The sequence below is a fragment of the Cibotium barometz genome, chromosome 22 (genome assembly GCF_041138505.1).
Source record: "Cibotium barometz isolate CiBa-2024 chromosome 22, ASM4113850v1, whole genome shotgun sequence".
Taxonomy (NCBI): Eukaryota; Viridiplantae; Streptophyta; class Polypodiopsida; order Cyatheales; family Cibotiaceae; genus Cibotium; species Cibotium barometz.
The window spans coordinates 48,030,348-48,047,311 of NC_141067.1; the positions used below are offsets into that span (position 1 = coordinate 48,030,348).

The 16,964-nt window shown below is 42.1% G+C and overlaps 1 protein-coding gene across 1 annotated transcript; it reads left to right on the forward strand.

The window, feature by feature from the left end:
• The first annotated feature begins 10,756 nt into the window (after positions 1-10,756).
• LOC147626676 (uncharacterized) lies at positions 10,757-14,717 on the forward strand. The gene is made up of 2 exons (XM_086816850.1): positions 10,757-11,585; positions 14,638-14,717. Exons 1-2 carry the CDS (start codon positions 10,757-10,759, stop codon positions 14,715-14,717), a joined length of 909 nt encoding a protein of 302 aa, XP_086672976.1.
• Positions 14,718-16,964: the final 2,247 nt, after the last annotated feature.

The window sequence follows — 16,964 nt, forward strand, 5'->3', positions numbered from 1 at the left end:
CTTGTGAGACATTGTAAGTTGGAGAGAAGAGTGCTAGGAGTCTCGAATTGAGATAAAGAGGTAGAATAGTAAAGATGAAAAGTATATATCCATCATTGAATTGGGACTAAATAATGCATTTATACACCACATTTCATTGAATCAGGACTAAATAATGCATTTATCCATCATTGTTTATACACCACATTGCATTATTCAAGGAGAACTCAAAAGTGGCATGCAATGAATTGGATATCTTCTTTGGGGAAAAGGGAAAGAACTCCAAAATCAGACTTAAAATTCAAATTTTTGGTTTGGATAAAAAATTAAATGATTCTTTTCTTGCACATGTCAATAAAATGAAGATCATCATGTAATGATTAGCTAATATTGGCTCCACCATAAAATAATAAGATGTTGTTCACTTGTGAAAGAAGAAAATTTTGATGCCATCCTATTGAAGATAATGCCAAGTGAAGAGTTTGGACCATTGGACCAACCCTAAGCTTAAAGGCATAGAAGTTGTAGTCATGGAGGAAACCCAAGGATCAAAGCCAAAGTTGCATTTATGATAAAACAATAAGAATCCTTCCATAAAGGACCAAGAGGGAAAGCAAAGACCAATATAAAGTGTCACCATTCTTGGTAATATGGGACATATAGCAAAGGACTCCTAGAATCAATTATGAGCTAAAGAAAACATGATGATTGAAGAGAATGGGAAAGAGAACACTTCCCAAGAAGAACATTAAGACTCAAATATTATCTTTTAAAAGAACATAACGGGAGAGCATGGCTCTCACCTCTTATTAACCCCATTCCACCTATATTATCAATTCTCGAGTTAAATTTAACATTGTAGCCAAGAGGTAATTTAAGCGGACCACTCTAGTAAATGACTAAGAGTGTAGATCCAATAAATGTATGATGATATTATTTCATCATGTACAAGGGAGAGTTATAAAATAAGTAATCAAGTGTACTTAGAAATTCGGGATTATGCTAAGGTTACGAAAAATCACACTTGTAACTCTTGGGAAGTAATGTAAATGTAAAAAGGTGTTTACCAGACATGGTAGATTGCCAAGAAGAAGGTGCATACTTCAAGTATGCATGGTAGATTCCCAATAAGAAGATGCATACTTCAAGTAGGCATGTGGTATGCACAAGAGTCCTTAATCAACATTAAATGATCCACAAATGACCTAGAATTAAGGAAGATAGTTAGAGCATGTTTAGGTGAGGATTAAGATAAGACATGGGCTAATAATGATGTACCTTAGTCTATATAAAAATCCCCCCACAACAATGGAAGTTGTGGGTCTTCGAAAAACCTCTAGCATTGTCATTATGTTTGCATTAGTGCTAATTACTAATCCATTACTATCCACCCTAATCACTCCCAACTTCCTAATTTCAAGCTATTGTGTATCATCTCTTGTAAAAAATGATGACTACTAGTCCAATTTTTAATGTATCAAACTCTACTAGAACATGCAAAATACCATGCTTTTTTCAAAAAGAGTTATTTAGATAGAAACATATTTTGAGCTTCATTATTGAAAATGGCATACCATACAATGTTTAGCTATAAAAATATGGTATACCATATACTGTTTTGCTGATAAAAATATTGGTATACCATATGTTGTTTAGTAAAAAATGTTAAAAATATGGCAAACACCTTCACTAAAATGATGTGTAGGGCACATACCTTGTAACTAGCACTATGCACTAAAGTCATAGATTATGGGCAAATAGATACAAAGGTTATTATGCAACCTTACCATGATGTAAAAGAGTCATTTAGGAGCTCAACATCAGCCAAAGGGGTCGTGATCCCTTGATTAGATAGCATTGGTGTGATTAGCAAGATTCTAGGGTTGGTGGTCACTTTTAGGTGCTTGAATCTAGGAGGGAAGGTGGAGATGATATAGATGATGATTAACACCTAATCTTGAGCTTAATCCTCATGTACTTCAGCCTATATAAAGAGGCTCTCATCTATTGAAATCAACACATATTTGCCCCTCACTTATGTTGTCATTATGCTCATCATTATGCTAATTACTTCTTGATTAGTAGCTTAACTTCATCTTCTTCATTTCTATTCAACTATGCAATGGAGCTAGTGTTTGATCCTCCTTAGGATGGTTTTTTAACATGGTATCAGAGCTAGTACTAGCCCATTCATCTAGAATCAAGCCCCATCTTATTTTCTTAGCAAGAGATTAGTGAAAATTAGGGTTTCATTAGCTTTTATGGGTTTCCTAGAAAATAGGATCTAGAATAGCAGCTGAGTGGAGGCCTTGGTGCTCACAAACCACGTAACCATTGCCAAAATCCTTCTGTGGGCACTTCACCAGCAATATTGCTAAGGGGCATGGCACCTCAATTGCACCATTCATAGCTCCACGTCGCCGGCAACTTCGTTTTCCCCAAAACAGGCACGTTTTTGATAGGCGACCACCAAAAGTATTGCTGCAGCTCACACACATCAAATTGGTCTAATTCCTCTGAGGTGTGGCTTCATTGGGACCTAAACTTACTCCCCCTAAGAGGGTTTTGCAAATGATTGAGTGTGCTTCACACACCAAGCAAAAAACCAGGGTGCTGTCCAGAACTGCCATAGCCAGAAAAGGTACTTTGGTAAATTTGAGATTACTCATTGATTAAGTTGCTTAAGCAAGTGTTTGTGGGCTCTAAAATCATCTAGACATACTGCTATTCAATGCCCTTGAAGCTTTTTAGCTTATTCTTTGTGCAACTCCTTCAAATATTGACTCCAAGTGAGCTCATTTCTCTGCATAGTGAGCAGAATATTCAACTCCACTAATCAATGATTAATCTATCCTAATCCTTATCATTTGGTGCAATAAGTGGTTCATACATGTCATTAGGGACTTGCTACATCCCCTTATTACTTCACACTTAATTTGCCCCTTGATTAGGTGTCTCCCTTGCTTCCCACAAATCAATATATTTTCTGGTTTTATCTTTTGGAAAGCACATGCTAAATAACTTGATTTAGCACTATTCTTTGGTCTTAATCTCTCTTGTAAAAGGGTAGACACTGCCTCAATCATCAGAGGTAAGACCCCCTTCATTCCATATCATAATGGCTACCAAGGATTCTCCATCAATGCGCTTTAAAGGTCATGGTTTTCACACATGGCAAACCCGCATCAAGTTAATGCTCATGAAGAAGGGGCTCTTCAACATAGTAAATGGGAATGAGAAGAAGCCAAGGACTCTTGCTGATGTTCCTTGTTGGGAAGTAAGAGATGACAAAGCTCGTGCCATCATCACATTGGAGCTTGATGACACTTACATTCATCATGTGGATGGATGCGAAACTTCTAAGGAAGTTTGGGACCAACTCACAACTCTATTTGGGGCTCGATCTAAAAGTTCAAAGTTTGGTTTGCTCATTGAATTTTTTAAGCTAGAAATGAAGTCTGGCACATCCCTAGCCTCACATTTGAACTACATGAAAGGCCTATTAACACAACTTGCAGGAATAGGTCTTAAGATGGATGAAGATGTCTCCATTGGTGTATTACTTAAATCTTTACCTGAAGAATATGACCATGTGGTCACAACCTTGACCAATATGCCAATATCAAAGCTTGTGGACATTGAAGCATCTCTTCTTGAGGAGGAGAGAAAACTAAAGACCAAGCAAATGGAGTCTCCATCGTCATCAACCTTGTCTACTGAAAATGCTTATTATGCAGGATCTAGTAGGTATGGCAAGAACAAAGGCAACTACAACAAGGGCTACAACAAAGGCAACTACAACAAGGGCTACAACAACAACAATCTCATTTGTGACTTTTGTCACAAACCTGGTCATGTAGAGAAGAATTGTTTTGCCAAGAAGAAGATGCAACGAGTCTACATCATGGAAGAAGTGCAGCAGGAAGAAGACCAAGAAGAAGAAAAAGATGAAGACAAGGGCCACCATCATGAGGCCCTATCTATGATTAGATCAAATCATTTATTCTAAAGTGCTAAAAGCAAGGGCATGCCCTATACACATGGGTGTCCTCTTCACTCATACATGTAGCCACGTCTTGTCACACTCTTCTAAAGTCGTCCCATACCTCTTTTGTATGCATGACTAAAGCCTCTGAGTTCACATTGGCATAACCTATGTATGGCATTGCTAGTCAGACCACGCTCATGCATGCTATCACTGAGCATTGGGTGGTTAATTAGACTCATGAGAGTCAGCATGACCAACTGCATCATTGAGTGGATTCAGTGTTTGAGGAGGGGTGTTAAAAATATGGCAAACACCTTCACTAAAATGATGTGTAGGGCACATACCTTGTAACTAGCACTATGCACTAAAGTCATAGATTATGGGCAAATAGATACAAAGGTTATTATGCAACCTTACCATGATGTAAAAGAGTCATTTAGGAGCTCAACATCAGCCAAAGGGGTCGTGATCCCTTGATTAGATAGCATTGGTGTGATTAGCAAGATTCTAGGGTTGGTGGTCACTTTTAGGTGCTTGAATCTAGGAGGGAAGGTGGAGATGATATAGATGATGATTAACACCTAATCTTGAGCTTAATCCTCATGTACTTCAGCCTATATAAAGAGGCTCTCATCTATTGAAATCAACACATATTTGCCCCTCACTTATGTTGTCATTATGCTCATCATTATGCTAATTACTTCTTGATTAGTAGCTTAACTTCATCTTCTTCATTTCTATTCAACTATGCAATGGAGCTAGTGTTTGATCCTCCTTAGGATGGTTTTTTAACAAAAAAAAATATTGGTATACCATATACTGTTTAGATAATAAAATTATTGGTATATCACCTTTGAGGTGGAGAAGGTATACCATATACGGTTTAGTTAATAAAATTATTGGTTAATAAAGTTAAAATTTATTTTACAACTTTCAAGATGTTTTTGACACATTTCACAATCTTTTTGCATACTATAATGTTTTCACAAACATCCTAGGGGAGTGCCTGTTTATGAGATCCCTGTTCCCACCGCGCAACGGATTCGGGGTACTAGCAGCGGAAGTAGCACTTCATGCACGAGGCAGGGTCCCACACTCGGAGCCTCGTCCACCACACGGATATCCGGACAAAAGACTAATCCGTCGGTTTTTCCAAAACCGAACCCGGAAAAACTTCCCTTATCTAGAAAGCACGGGCGATTCCTCCAAGATAACTTTCTACTCTAACGTAGTCAAGACCATTAGTGATCAAACTGATCCGACTGCAGCTATAAAGATACTCGGTCAGATCAAGGAAGAAACTTGCACTTGGATCATTGGGATCAACACTTTTTTCCCCATCAAGAGGCACAGTCATTGATTCCTATCCATAGAACAATTACTATCCGGGATTTACTTTATCTATCGTAGTAACAGAAATTGAGTCTCGATTTACGAATCCATCAGTCCAGCCCAACCCCATCCAGTCCCATGGGTTAGCCAACCGCGCAACCACTGTAGTGATGGGATCCAATTTAGAATTTGATTTTTGTCCCGGGTACCAGGGAAAAGAGTTCCCAGGCTCCCTAGCCGGATGTTCATGCAAAAATAAAACTAGTCACACCACTTACACACCCAATATGAAATTGCCTTTTTCACAGATTCAACCAGTTTTAAAACAATCCTATATGAACCATAGTATCACTGATCACAATCTTCCAAATCATCTGGCTGATTCTTAACTTCCCATCATTCCTTCATCAGAGTATCTATGGCATCATTGGCAACCAGAACGCTCACCACTTGTCCACTCAGGGGCCTTTTCAATAGTTCCTAGCCCATAATACTCGGCAATATAATCACTTATCAAGATGGACTCTCCTTTGAAGATCAACAAGATCAACCAACAGATCCATATAAAGAGCCATGGACTCATCCATTGAAGACCAGCAAGGTCAACCAACAGATCCATATAAAGAGCCATGGACTCATCCATTGAAGACCAGCAAGGTCAATCAATCAGATCCATGCCCGATTTCAAAAAACAACTCTTACTCCTTGTTCCAATATCTTCCTCGATGCACGTTGTCGTGCCATGGCACGTCTATGGTGTGAAACCATGCATGTGAGGCCATTAAATGAAAATCCAGATGCATGGGATTAAGTGCCACAGTGTACATGATGTGTATATGCCTTTACGCATTCTGAGGGCTAGCAGAAGTCCCTGTGCCTGTGTACATATGGTGTGCGTGGTTTATGAATAAATTTTGCCATGAATGCCTTGGCAAATGTACAGAGTAGGTGGTTTTATGGTTTTTTTTTACGAGCTGATGGTGATGCCTACACGTGAAAGTGTGTCGAGAACTCCGAATGTGATGATGGTTGGTCAATCTGGGGCTGGTTCTGGGGATGCAAGGATGACACTCCATTTTTAGCAAGCGTCTGATGATCATCGGCAGTGCATGGCACCGATGAAATTGGTCGTATCTTGGTGAGGAGAAGTGCTGATGATGATGAGCTGTGGGCAGATGTTGCATAATTTTGGAAGGTCGTGGTGCTGCACATGAACTTGAGAAGCAAGGTAATAAGGAGGCATTGGTGGCCATTATTGAGCTTTGAAAAATAAATAAATAAATATAATGCAATGTGGCCAATTAAGGAATGGGGTACGAGGGGGGAGAGGGAAAAAAACATGCAGAAAGAGGAGTGAAGGGAACGCTTTTGGGGATGAGAGCATTCGGGCTGGGGAATACTGCGGGAGAGGAGTCGGTTTTGAGAAGGGAGTCTTGTTTCAGACAGAAGCGGGGAAATGGAGGCCGCAAAAAGCATGGGAGAGGCCACACAAATCCCATCAGGTGCTCCAACTGCGGGCGCTGCATTCCCAAGGACAAGGCAGTGAAACGGTTCCTTGTCCAGGAACATTGTGGAGCAAGCTGCTATGCGTGATGTTCAAGAAGCTTGTGTTTATGATGGATACACTCTTCCATTTATGCAAAGATGCAGTATTGTATCTCCTCTGCAATCCACTCTCATGTTGTGCGTGTAAGATTTCGGACTGCCTGGCGGGTCAGGGAGCCCACATAGCGCCTCAGGCGCAAAGAGGAGAGAGCTGAGGGATATGGGTTCTTGGGGGAATACACCTCTAAGGGCAGAGTTTTGATGCTTGTTTGTATAGCTGTCACAGAGCTAGAGTGTTTGTTTTTGTTTGTTTAGCCAGCACTGGCTGGTAGTGCAGCTTGCCGCCTCAAGGCACAGAGTTGTTGTGTTTGTTTTGCCGACAGGCAGATGGCCAACTTCGGAAGAGAAGGAGAGTTTTTTTAAATGTTGTCTTGTTTTCTTTGTTGCCACCGGCTAGTAGCAAGGAGGAGAGTCGTGTTCTGTTGGTCAGCCTGTGCTTCTGCTAGTAGAGAGCACGAAGGAGTACTTATTTATAAGCAATGAGAGTGTGGCTTGCTAGCGCCCCTACAATTACACTAAGAACAGGTGCCGCTCTGAAGAACTCAACTGAATGAGGGTCTCTTAAATGCCATGATGGTTTCCAAGCTTCTATGTGAAGGCAACTCCTTGTGTTCCTTGTGTTCAAGCCTTTGCAATATGATAAAAGCAGTAGAAGAAACGGACTAACAAGAGCCAGAAGTCGCCACTACTTCAAGGAGGAGGAAATTTCGCATATTTTGGCTTTGCTGCATTCTCCTTCAGTCGCCTTCTCTTTGGAGCTGCCTTGGATCTTGGGCCCTTGCCCCCTATTTTTGGAGTATACCAGAGGAAAATTCTGCCCTGTTTCTGGAGTTAAATGGTGCTTGGAGGTATTTTGTCTATTATCTATCAGTTCTGTGGCTGCTGGAGGCTGCCCGAGTATTTATTTCTTGTTCTAAAGGTGATCCTGAAGGTGATTTCAGAGCAGGCTGGGCGTGTTTATGGTTCATGTTGCCCCCAGATTGCTGGTTGACCTGGTTTGACCACTCCTATCTGGTGTTTATTGCAAGTTGGTTGCTGCATGAAGAAGTTCTCCCTAATTATGATATATCTGGTGGCTGGTTTTATTGAATTCAGCAAGTATGTGGTGATATTCTTACACTGCTGAGTGGCCATTGAGAGGACAGGTACACCGGTAGGTGGTCTTTCTCATTTGGATAGCTGTGTAAGGTTGGTTTGGCTGAATCTAGCAAGGATGCTGTGGATTCTTACACTGTTGAGTGGCCAGTGAGAGGATAGAGCACCTGCAGGATTAGAAACGACTCTCACAGCCAGAAGTCTCGCACTTTCCTAGCGACACCGCCCACGTCACGACAGCTTTGGTGAACCCGACGTGAAACTGCTGGGGTGAGAGTTAGTGGTGAAATACACAGTGCAAGCTATGGCTGAGAATCCTGAGGGACAGGGGGTTCATTTTGACCCCGGGGTTATGCAAATGTTTCAGATGTTTACCATGTATATGCAACAGCAGCAAGCTGCTGAGAGGGGGCAAATTTCCACGACTAAAGCACTGCAGTCAATTGTGAAAAAGGTGGATCAATTTGATGGTAAGGACATCACAAAGTACCTGCGCAATTACACAAAGGAAATGGAGCTAAACAGGGTGACTGAGGAGGATATGGTTCAAAGCTTTGAGCTGGTATGTGTTCCTGAAATAAGAGAGCACATAAGAGGATTACAGGCAGCACATGGTGGCAGAAATTGGGAGGAGTTCAAGCTTGCTTTGAAGGATGATTATTTCATGGAGGATTCTGAGTGGGTGACCAAGCGAACTTTCTTGGAAAGGTTCACAGAACCCAAAATGGGAATTTCTGCCACAGAGTTGCTAAGAGAGTTTGAGAAGCGCTATGCCCAGCTGTCAAGGATTGAGCGCACAACCTTGGACAGGGAAAAAACAGAGCTATTCTTACAAGCAGCTGGGAAAGATCTCCAAGAAAAACTAGAAATTCTCCTTGAGGATAAGGATACAGGGGCTAAAGAATGATTGGAATGATGTCGAGGATGCGGTCACCATGTTAGCAAAGCGGCAACGAAGAAGGGATAAAATGGTGATGAGCTCGGCAACTCCTATAACTGCTGTTACCCCTGAGAATCTACCAAAACCAGCTGCTGCAATCCCAAAGGTAGAAGGGCCAATGGATGAGCTTATTAAGGGCATGCGAGACCTAAAATTGAAGATGTCCAGGATTGAGGAAAAAGGGCTACCATTAGGGCAGGCTTTTATGCAAAGGCCTCAAAGCAAAGAAGGGTTTACATTCAGATGTATATGGTGTGATGACCCAGAACATGCAAAGAAAGACTGTGCTAGCTATAAGGAAGCCCTCAGAAATCAACTTGTGTTTTTCAAAGATGGGAAAATCCACCTTACCGAGACTGGTCTTCCATTAAGCACAAACTTTGGAAAAGGAGGGATGAAAAAGCTGGTTGAAGACATGGTTGCTAGACATGCCATCTCTATGGTTGAGGTAGCGACCTATGGGTTAAAGGTTGGTCAATCAAAGCAGGAATCTGAGAATGATGAAGATTATGAGAATGAAGATTTTTGGCCATCAACAATGGAGCTAATTGCGTGAAAGAAGGTGTCTAAGCAGGCTTTGCATGAGGCAGGAGACTGTATACATCTTGAGATTGGCTGGGAAGAGCCTGTGGATTCTTTATCTGTTCATGCCTACATTGCAAAATGCCAGAATAATGAGGCACAGGTAGAGGAAAAGCATAAGAGGGAAAATGAGGAAGAAGGGTCATCAAAAAGGGTCACTCGTGGTAGTGGAAAGAAGGACCCTGGGCCATCACATGTGCCTCCGCCACATAACCAGCCTCCACAGGAAGTATCAATGGAAGAAGCGCTAGCAAAGATGAAGCATGAGAAGGAGAAGGGTAAAGGGAAAAGTCCGCTCTACAAGCTCCAATCTGATATTGAAGCCGCAACAATGGATATCAAAAAGGTGCTAGAAGAAAGGATTCTAAACAGTAGGGTGGATTGCAAAGAAAGAATTCCATGATGAGATAATTGATATTATACGAAGGAAAAGGCAGTCCATAATTGAATCTATTCCATCACAGGGGGAGACAAGCACTTCCAAGACTCATGGAGTACAGGTACAACAAAAGGAAGAGAGAGAGAATGTGGTGGAAAGAAGTCACTTTACTGGAGGGGCATGACAAGTGCGCTTTGTGGATGAGGATGATGAAAAAGAAGTTCTTGCAAAAAGCCATTACTCCAGGAACCATTGGGCAAGGGCCACCACTGAAACCCTTGTCAAGATAGGAGACTTGGAAGAGCCGTATGTTGCCTTAATCGATCATGGGTCTGAAATAAATCTTATGGCTAAAAACCTCTACAACAAATGTAAGTGGCCAATGGATGTAGATCATGGGTGGATGATTAAGGTGGCTAATAACTCATCTGGAGAGCTCTATGCAGCCTGTCCAAATGTAAGGGTAACTATAGGGGATGTGAAAGATGATCAGAACTTCTTCGTCCAGGAGATGTCATCGTATCCCCTTATCCTTGGGCAACCCTATATTACAGCTGTGAGGATGGAGACAAAAGTTTTAGATGATGGCTCAGCATATGCAAGAATAAGGAGCAAAGATGGCAAGAAAGCTGTTCAGTTCTTGACAGTTTGCATTAACCATGAAAGGAACCGCGAGTCTCTTCGAGAACAGTCACTCCCAAAGATAAACAGAGAATTCATGAACTACAGGGAGATGAGGGATTTTGGCCAGGTGCCATTGTAGAGCGGGATTGCAATGGTACAAGGGGCAATGAGTTCTCGCAGGACTCAGTCAATGTAAATAACTTTTCAGCAAACTTTCAGGGATTTTCTAGCCATGGTCAGTAGCATATGTAAAAAGCAAGGATTTGAAGCGTGGTATGCGTCAATATGTATACAGAATGTACAAAAAAGTTTTGAACAGTGTGGTCTTTTGGAGAAGGATGAGTTTATATCAGGTGTCCTTGATGAGTCATTTGTGGATACTATGGGTGAGCTTTGTGCCATGGAAAGTTCATGCTTGCAGGGTGGGAATGAGATGGTAAAAGTATCGTCTGTGGGTATGTATGATGTAATCAAGGAATTTGAAGAAGTGGAATGCAAAGGTATGTATTGTGGGACAAATGCTCGAGTTGATACAAAGTATAAAACGGTTGCAAAGAAGGTGAAACCAGTTGCCTTGCCCCTGCCACCAGAAAGCAAGGAGAAGATAGATGAAGCCTCTATGCAACCGAATCTCACAGATCCGAAGAAAATTGGGCATAAGTTTACACAAGAGACCCTAAAAGAGCTGAAGATCGGTGACAAGGATTTCCTATTACCAGTTGAAAAGGAATGCTTTGAGGAGATGCTTGTAAAACATGGGAAGGCCTTTGCTTTTCAGCCGCATGAGATAGGCTGTGTTGATCCAAGCGTAATAGCGCCAATGGTGATCTTCACTGTTCCACATGTGCCCTGGAACCTGCGGCGGCCGATTCCAGTTCCAAAAGCTTTCTTGCCAAAGCTGATGAAATTACTAAAAGAAAAGATCAGGATGGGAATTTTGGAGCCATCATGCGCTCCATACTCCAACAGATGCTTTACCGTGCCAAAGAAAAATGGAACATTGCGCTTCATTCAAGACATGCAACCTGTAAACAAGGTCACAATCAGGAATGTGGGAGCAGGTCCGATTGTGGACGAGTTTGCAGAAGCATTTGCAGGGAAAGCTATATACTCTATGGGTGATCTGTATTCGGGATATGATCAGTTCCAGCTGGATATACAAAGCAGGGACATGACCACAATGAAAACTCCTTTGGGTTTGGCAAGGATGTGCACCTTACCACCACAGGGAGCCACCAACTCAGTGGCGCATATGATGAATGGAATGAATAAAGTCTTACGAGAGTTCATACCACAAATAACTATGCCTTTTCTGGATGATGTGCCCATAAAAGGCTGTGATGAAAGAGATAAAGATGGGGATTTGGATTCAAAAGGGTGCCGCAAGTTTGTGGCAAATCATATAAAAGATTGTGATAAAATTCTATCCAGGCTTGAAGAGGTGAATCTTACTTTGTCTGGATTGAAATCAGTGTTTGGGGTTGGTGAAGTACTAATCGTGGGGCATCTTTGTAGTACTAATGGGCGCAGACCTTGTCCAGCCAAGATAGATGCGATACAAAGAATGAAAGAGATATGCATTAATGTTATAGAGGTGAGGAGATATCTTGGTGCATGTGTCTTTTATGTTATATGGATCCCACATTATGCACATGTAGCAGATCCTCTCTACCAACTTTTGAGGAAAAATCAGAGATTTTTATGGAGTGCTGCACATATTAAAGCTATGCGGAAGCTGAAATGTCTGCTCCAATCATCACCTACTCTAAGGAAGGTAGATTATGAGTGTGGTAGGCCTATGATTGTAACAGTTGATACTAGTCCTACTGGGATAGGATGGGCAGTAGGACAAGATGATGAGGATGATCACAGGTATGTAATCAGGTTTAGAGCAAAGGTACTGAGCATTCGCCAGCGAAATTATCCACAGATCAAGAGGGAGTTATTGGGAGTAGTCATTGCTCTAAAATGTGAAAAAGAATATCTTATTGGAGCATCCGTGCTTGTGGAAACTGACTGCTTGCCACTCCTTGGGATGATTGCAAGCTGCACCACTCCAGATATTGTTATGCTCAGGTGGATTGCCTATATCAAATCACTAAATCTTGAGTTTAAGCATATTGCAGGGAAGGACAACCCAGTTGCAGATATGCTATCAAGAGCCAGGTATGAAGATGAAGAAGAGATGATTAGTGACATTGATGATGTAGGCACAAAGTTCTATACTACTGCACATGCAAAAGGGGACCATGCTTGCTTATCAAATGCACTTGAGTCTTTTACTGAGGAAATGTATGAAGGAGATTGGTTGCTTATTGGCCAATACTTGAGTACCTTGACAAGGCAGGAAAATTGGTCTGACTTAGAATTCAAGAGGATCCGCAGAAAGGCATATGGGTATTTTCTAAAGAATGGGTACCTGTGGAAGCATCCTAAGCAGAGGAATGCTATGCCACAGAGAGTTATATGTGATAAAGAGACTCAAGGGAAGCTCATGAAAGAATTCCATGAGAGTCTCTGGGCTGGACATCGAAGTGTGTGGGCCACCTTTACCAAAATAAAGGAAAGATATTGGTGGAAAGGAATGTACAAGGATGTATCCCAATATGTGGAAACATGCATGGTATGTCAAATGTACTCGAATGTGCGACATCGTGATGGCCTACAACCAACCTACCCACCTGCCATGCACTACAAATGGGTGGTGTTTCTAGTTACAATGTCCTTGGGAATCTGGCAGATGCGGTACGTAGTACTTGCAAGAGAAGACCTGACAAATCAGGTGGAAGGGCGTGCTCTTAGAACAAAGAGCACGGAAACAGTATGCAAATTTCTCTTGGAAGATGTGATTTGCCGGTATGGTTGTGTTGGGAAAATAACAGCTGACAGGGGTGAGCTAGATGCTGAAGAAGCAAGGGAATTCTTTTTTAGAATTGGCATCAAATTGGCCCTAGCATGTGCTTAAAACCCTGAGGGCAATGGTAAAAGCGAGCGAGGACATCCTCCAATCATTAAAGCTTTGGCTAAGGCATGCAGAGGAAGAATGCGGGAGTGGCCAAGGCTACTACCATATGCTTTATGGGCTGACCGTACAACTCACAACTTAGTGACAGGATACATGCCTGCAGAATTAATGTATGGTCAGAAGCCAGTAATGCCAGTTGAAGATGTAGTCCCAACTTGGAATGTATTACCTTGGGTGGAAGAATTAAATAGGGAAGACCTCCTTGCATTGCGAATGAGGAAGTTGGAGAGAAGGCCTGAAGATGTAGAGCTTGCTAAAGCCTGTTTGAAAGATGCAAGGTTGAAAAATAAAGAAAGATTTGATAGAAGACACAGACTCCGGCCAAAACCCATTGAAGAAGGTGATTGGGTCCTAATGTATGATAGTAGTCTTGACAACCAGTTTACTGTGCAAAGGAAGTTTGCAAAAAGATGGTTTGGCCTTTACATTGTCAAGCATGTGCATTGAAATGCCACGTATACCTTGTGTGAGCTTGATGGAACAGAGATAAAGTATCTTGTAGCAGGCAAAAGGATCAAGATATTTAAAAGAAGGCATGATAGTGATCCTTTTGATTCGCAGGAGACTCAAGATGAGAGGCTTGATAGTGATAGCATGGATATGGTTGAAGAGGAAGAGGATGATCTTCCTGGTAATGTAGAAGATGAAGATGACATTCAGATATATGTGGATCTTGATGATGACTTGGCACATACCGGAGGATGTGTAGGTTTAGAGGGGGTGGATGTCATGCCATGGCACGTCTATGGTGTGAAACCATGCATGTGAGGCCATTAAATGCAAATCCAGATGCATGGGATTAAGTGCCACAGTGTACATGATGTGTATATGCCTTTACGCATTCCGAAGGCTAGCAGAAGTCCCTGTGCCTGTGTACATATGGTGTGCGTGGTTTATGAATACATGAATGCCCTGGCAAATGTACAGAGTAGGTGGTTTTATGGTTTTTTTTTACGAGCTGATGGTGATGCTTGCACGTGAAAGTGTGTCGGGAACTTCGAATGTGATGATGGTTGGTCAATCTGGGGCTGGTTCTGGATGCAAGGATGACACTCCATTTTTAGCAAGTGTCTGATGATCATCGGCAGTGCATGGCACCGATGAAATTGGTCGTATCTTGGTGAGGAGAGGTGCTGATGATGATGAGCTGTGGGCAGATGTTGCATAATTTTGGAAGGTCGTGGTGCTGCACATGAACTTGAGAAGCAAGGTAATAAGGAGGCATTGGTGGCCACACTACCAATCCTCTTTTCTGCTTCTTTGGAAATCCAATGCCGCCACTTGGTTGATCTCTTTGTATTCTGTGTAGCATCATGTGGCCTCTTGTCAATTTCTTTGTTGCCTGCTGCTTGTGTGGACGTTTCTTCCACCCCTGACACAAAAGGTTCTTCATGTGAGTAACATCTAACTTGAACCCTGTCTTTACTAATTTCTCTACCTCTTGGTTTGGTTATGTTGGTCCCAACATCCACTTTCCACATATCTGGGTATGATGGCTTGTATATTATGTTTGGATCTACATGCCATGTGTGTGAAACATCTGAAGGACAAAACCACATCATTTGAGCCTTTGGCCCTCCCGGACCAGGATGTCATCACTCTCAGTAGAAGCTAGGGGAAACAACTCCAATAGAGCTTCCATGTATGTATGAGTTGCACTTAAGTCTTCCATCAATACCTCCCAAACATTTTACTTTTGAGTTCAATGGGATTTGTCTAATGGCCCACATTGTGCGTCCAACGGCCTCTTCCTTTACATGCATTTGTCCTCCCGCTCATCGTGCCATAATGGCCCACATTGTGCATCCAACGGCCTCTTCCTTTACATGCATTTGTCCTCCCGCTCATCGTGCCATAATGTTGTTTAGGCTCTTCATGTCCTACATCTTTGTTTCCTCCAGTCATTGGAATTTTTGGTCCTCCCCTTGAAGCGTGACTTGCTGTGCACTGTTTGTTCTAGATCTATCTCCAAAGCTTACTCTTCTTGTTTGCTGTTCCCCGGTTTTGACGATGTTTGCTCTACATGATATAACCTGGACGATGTGAGCATTGGTCTACTTCCGTTGTCCTTCACCCTCTTCCGTTGAATAGTCTCCTTATCTCCATGTAGAGGCCTTGATTCCTCATACATAGGAGTATTAGATAGCTACTGTTTCATGGACCATGCAAGCCACTTGTGGTGGTGTCGGTCTTGACCTTGATGCCACCCTATCCAGCAACTTGGTCAAGCTTGGTCCCTCACCTTTGTGCCTCCCCATCTGATATGCATATTGCTTTGCACTTTGTAGTAAAGCGTTTGCCATATCTGAAATGCACGCATCGTACAAGCTAACCTTTTCCTTATATCCTTCACCAGCAAGCCAACTCCCATGCACACTTTCAGATAAGTTTGTTCGAGGGGTTTGTGCTAAATCCACCGAGCTTAAGACCACCTGCACACAAGAGGTTTCATACATGAATTCACAAAATTGACTCCAATGCAAATACTTCCATACAACATATCATTTCTGCATAAAATTTCTCACCCTTGACATGAGGTTGCCCCAATGTGCTATTCGTACTTCCCACCACCAACTCATCACATATCCATTACTGATAGTTTTCCCTCATGAACATGTCCATTTCTCCACCACTCACAAATCTCTTTACTTTTTAAGAAAGCTAACTTCTTATTGGTTGCCGATCTCCATTCTTCACACAAGTCAACATGGTGTTGTCGACTTTCTGCCTTCACGCATTGTTTAGCATACTTCATCAAACTTTGTTTCCAATGGAATAAGCACATTCGCTCCCTGTTCTCCATAATGTTGTGTGGACCCCCATTGAAAATGGTCCTAACTGCACACCAATTTGACCCTGCTTCATCAGCCATAAACCCATAGAAGTGTGTGTTGAACCAACGTGAGAGAGAGAGAGAGACACGTCATATGCATCCCCAAAGGTGTGTGGAATACACACAATAGATGAGTATATATAGAGGAGATCCTAGGGCTATATATATAGAGACATTCTATATATAGCCAACACCCCCGCTCAAAGAAGCGTCTCTAACTGTGGATGAAAAAACCCTTGGGGGCTCAAGGGAAAAACCCACAGCTCTATATACACCTACCGCTATATTAAATTATTTTATAGTTACAAAGTATTATTCAAAGGAGCTACATCACTCCCATATATACAATAGCCATGAAGGCTGCGAAGGAGCTACATCACTCCCATATATACAATATCCATGAAGGAGCTACATCACTCCCATATATACAATAGCCATGAAGGAGCTACATCACTCCCATATATACTTCATCACTCTTATGTGTACAATAGCCAAACAAAGGCTTTGAAGGTCATCCATTTTCATGTTGTCTTGATCCATTCATGTAGGTTGGGTGCGAGTCTATCTTCGTGGGGTGACGAT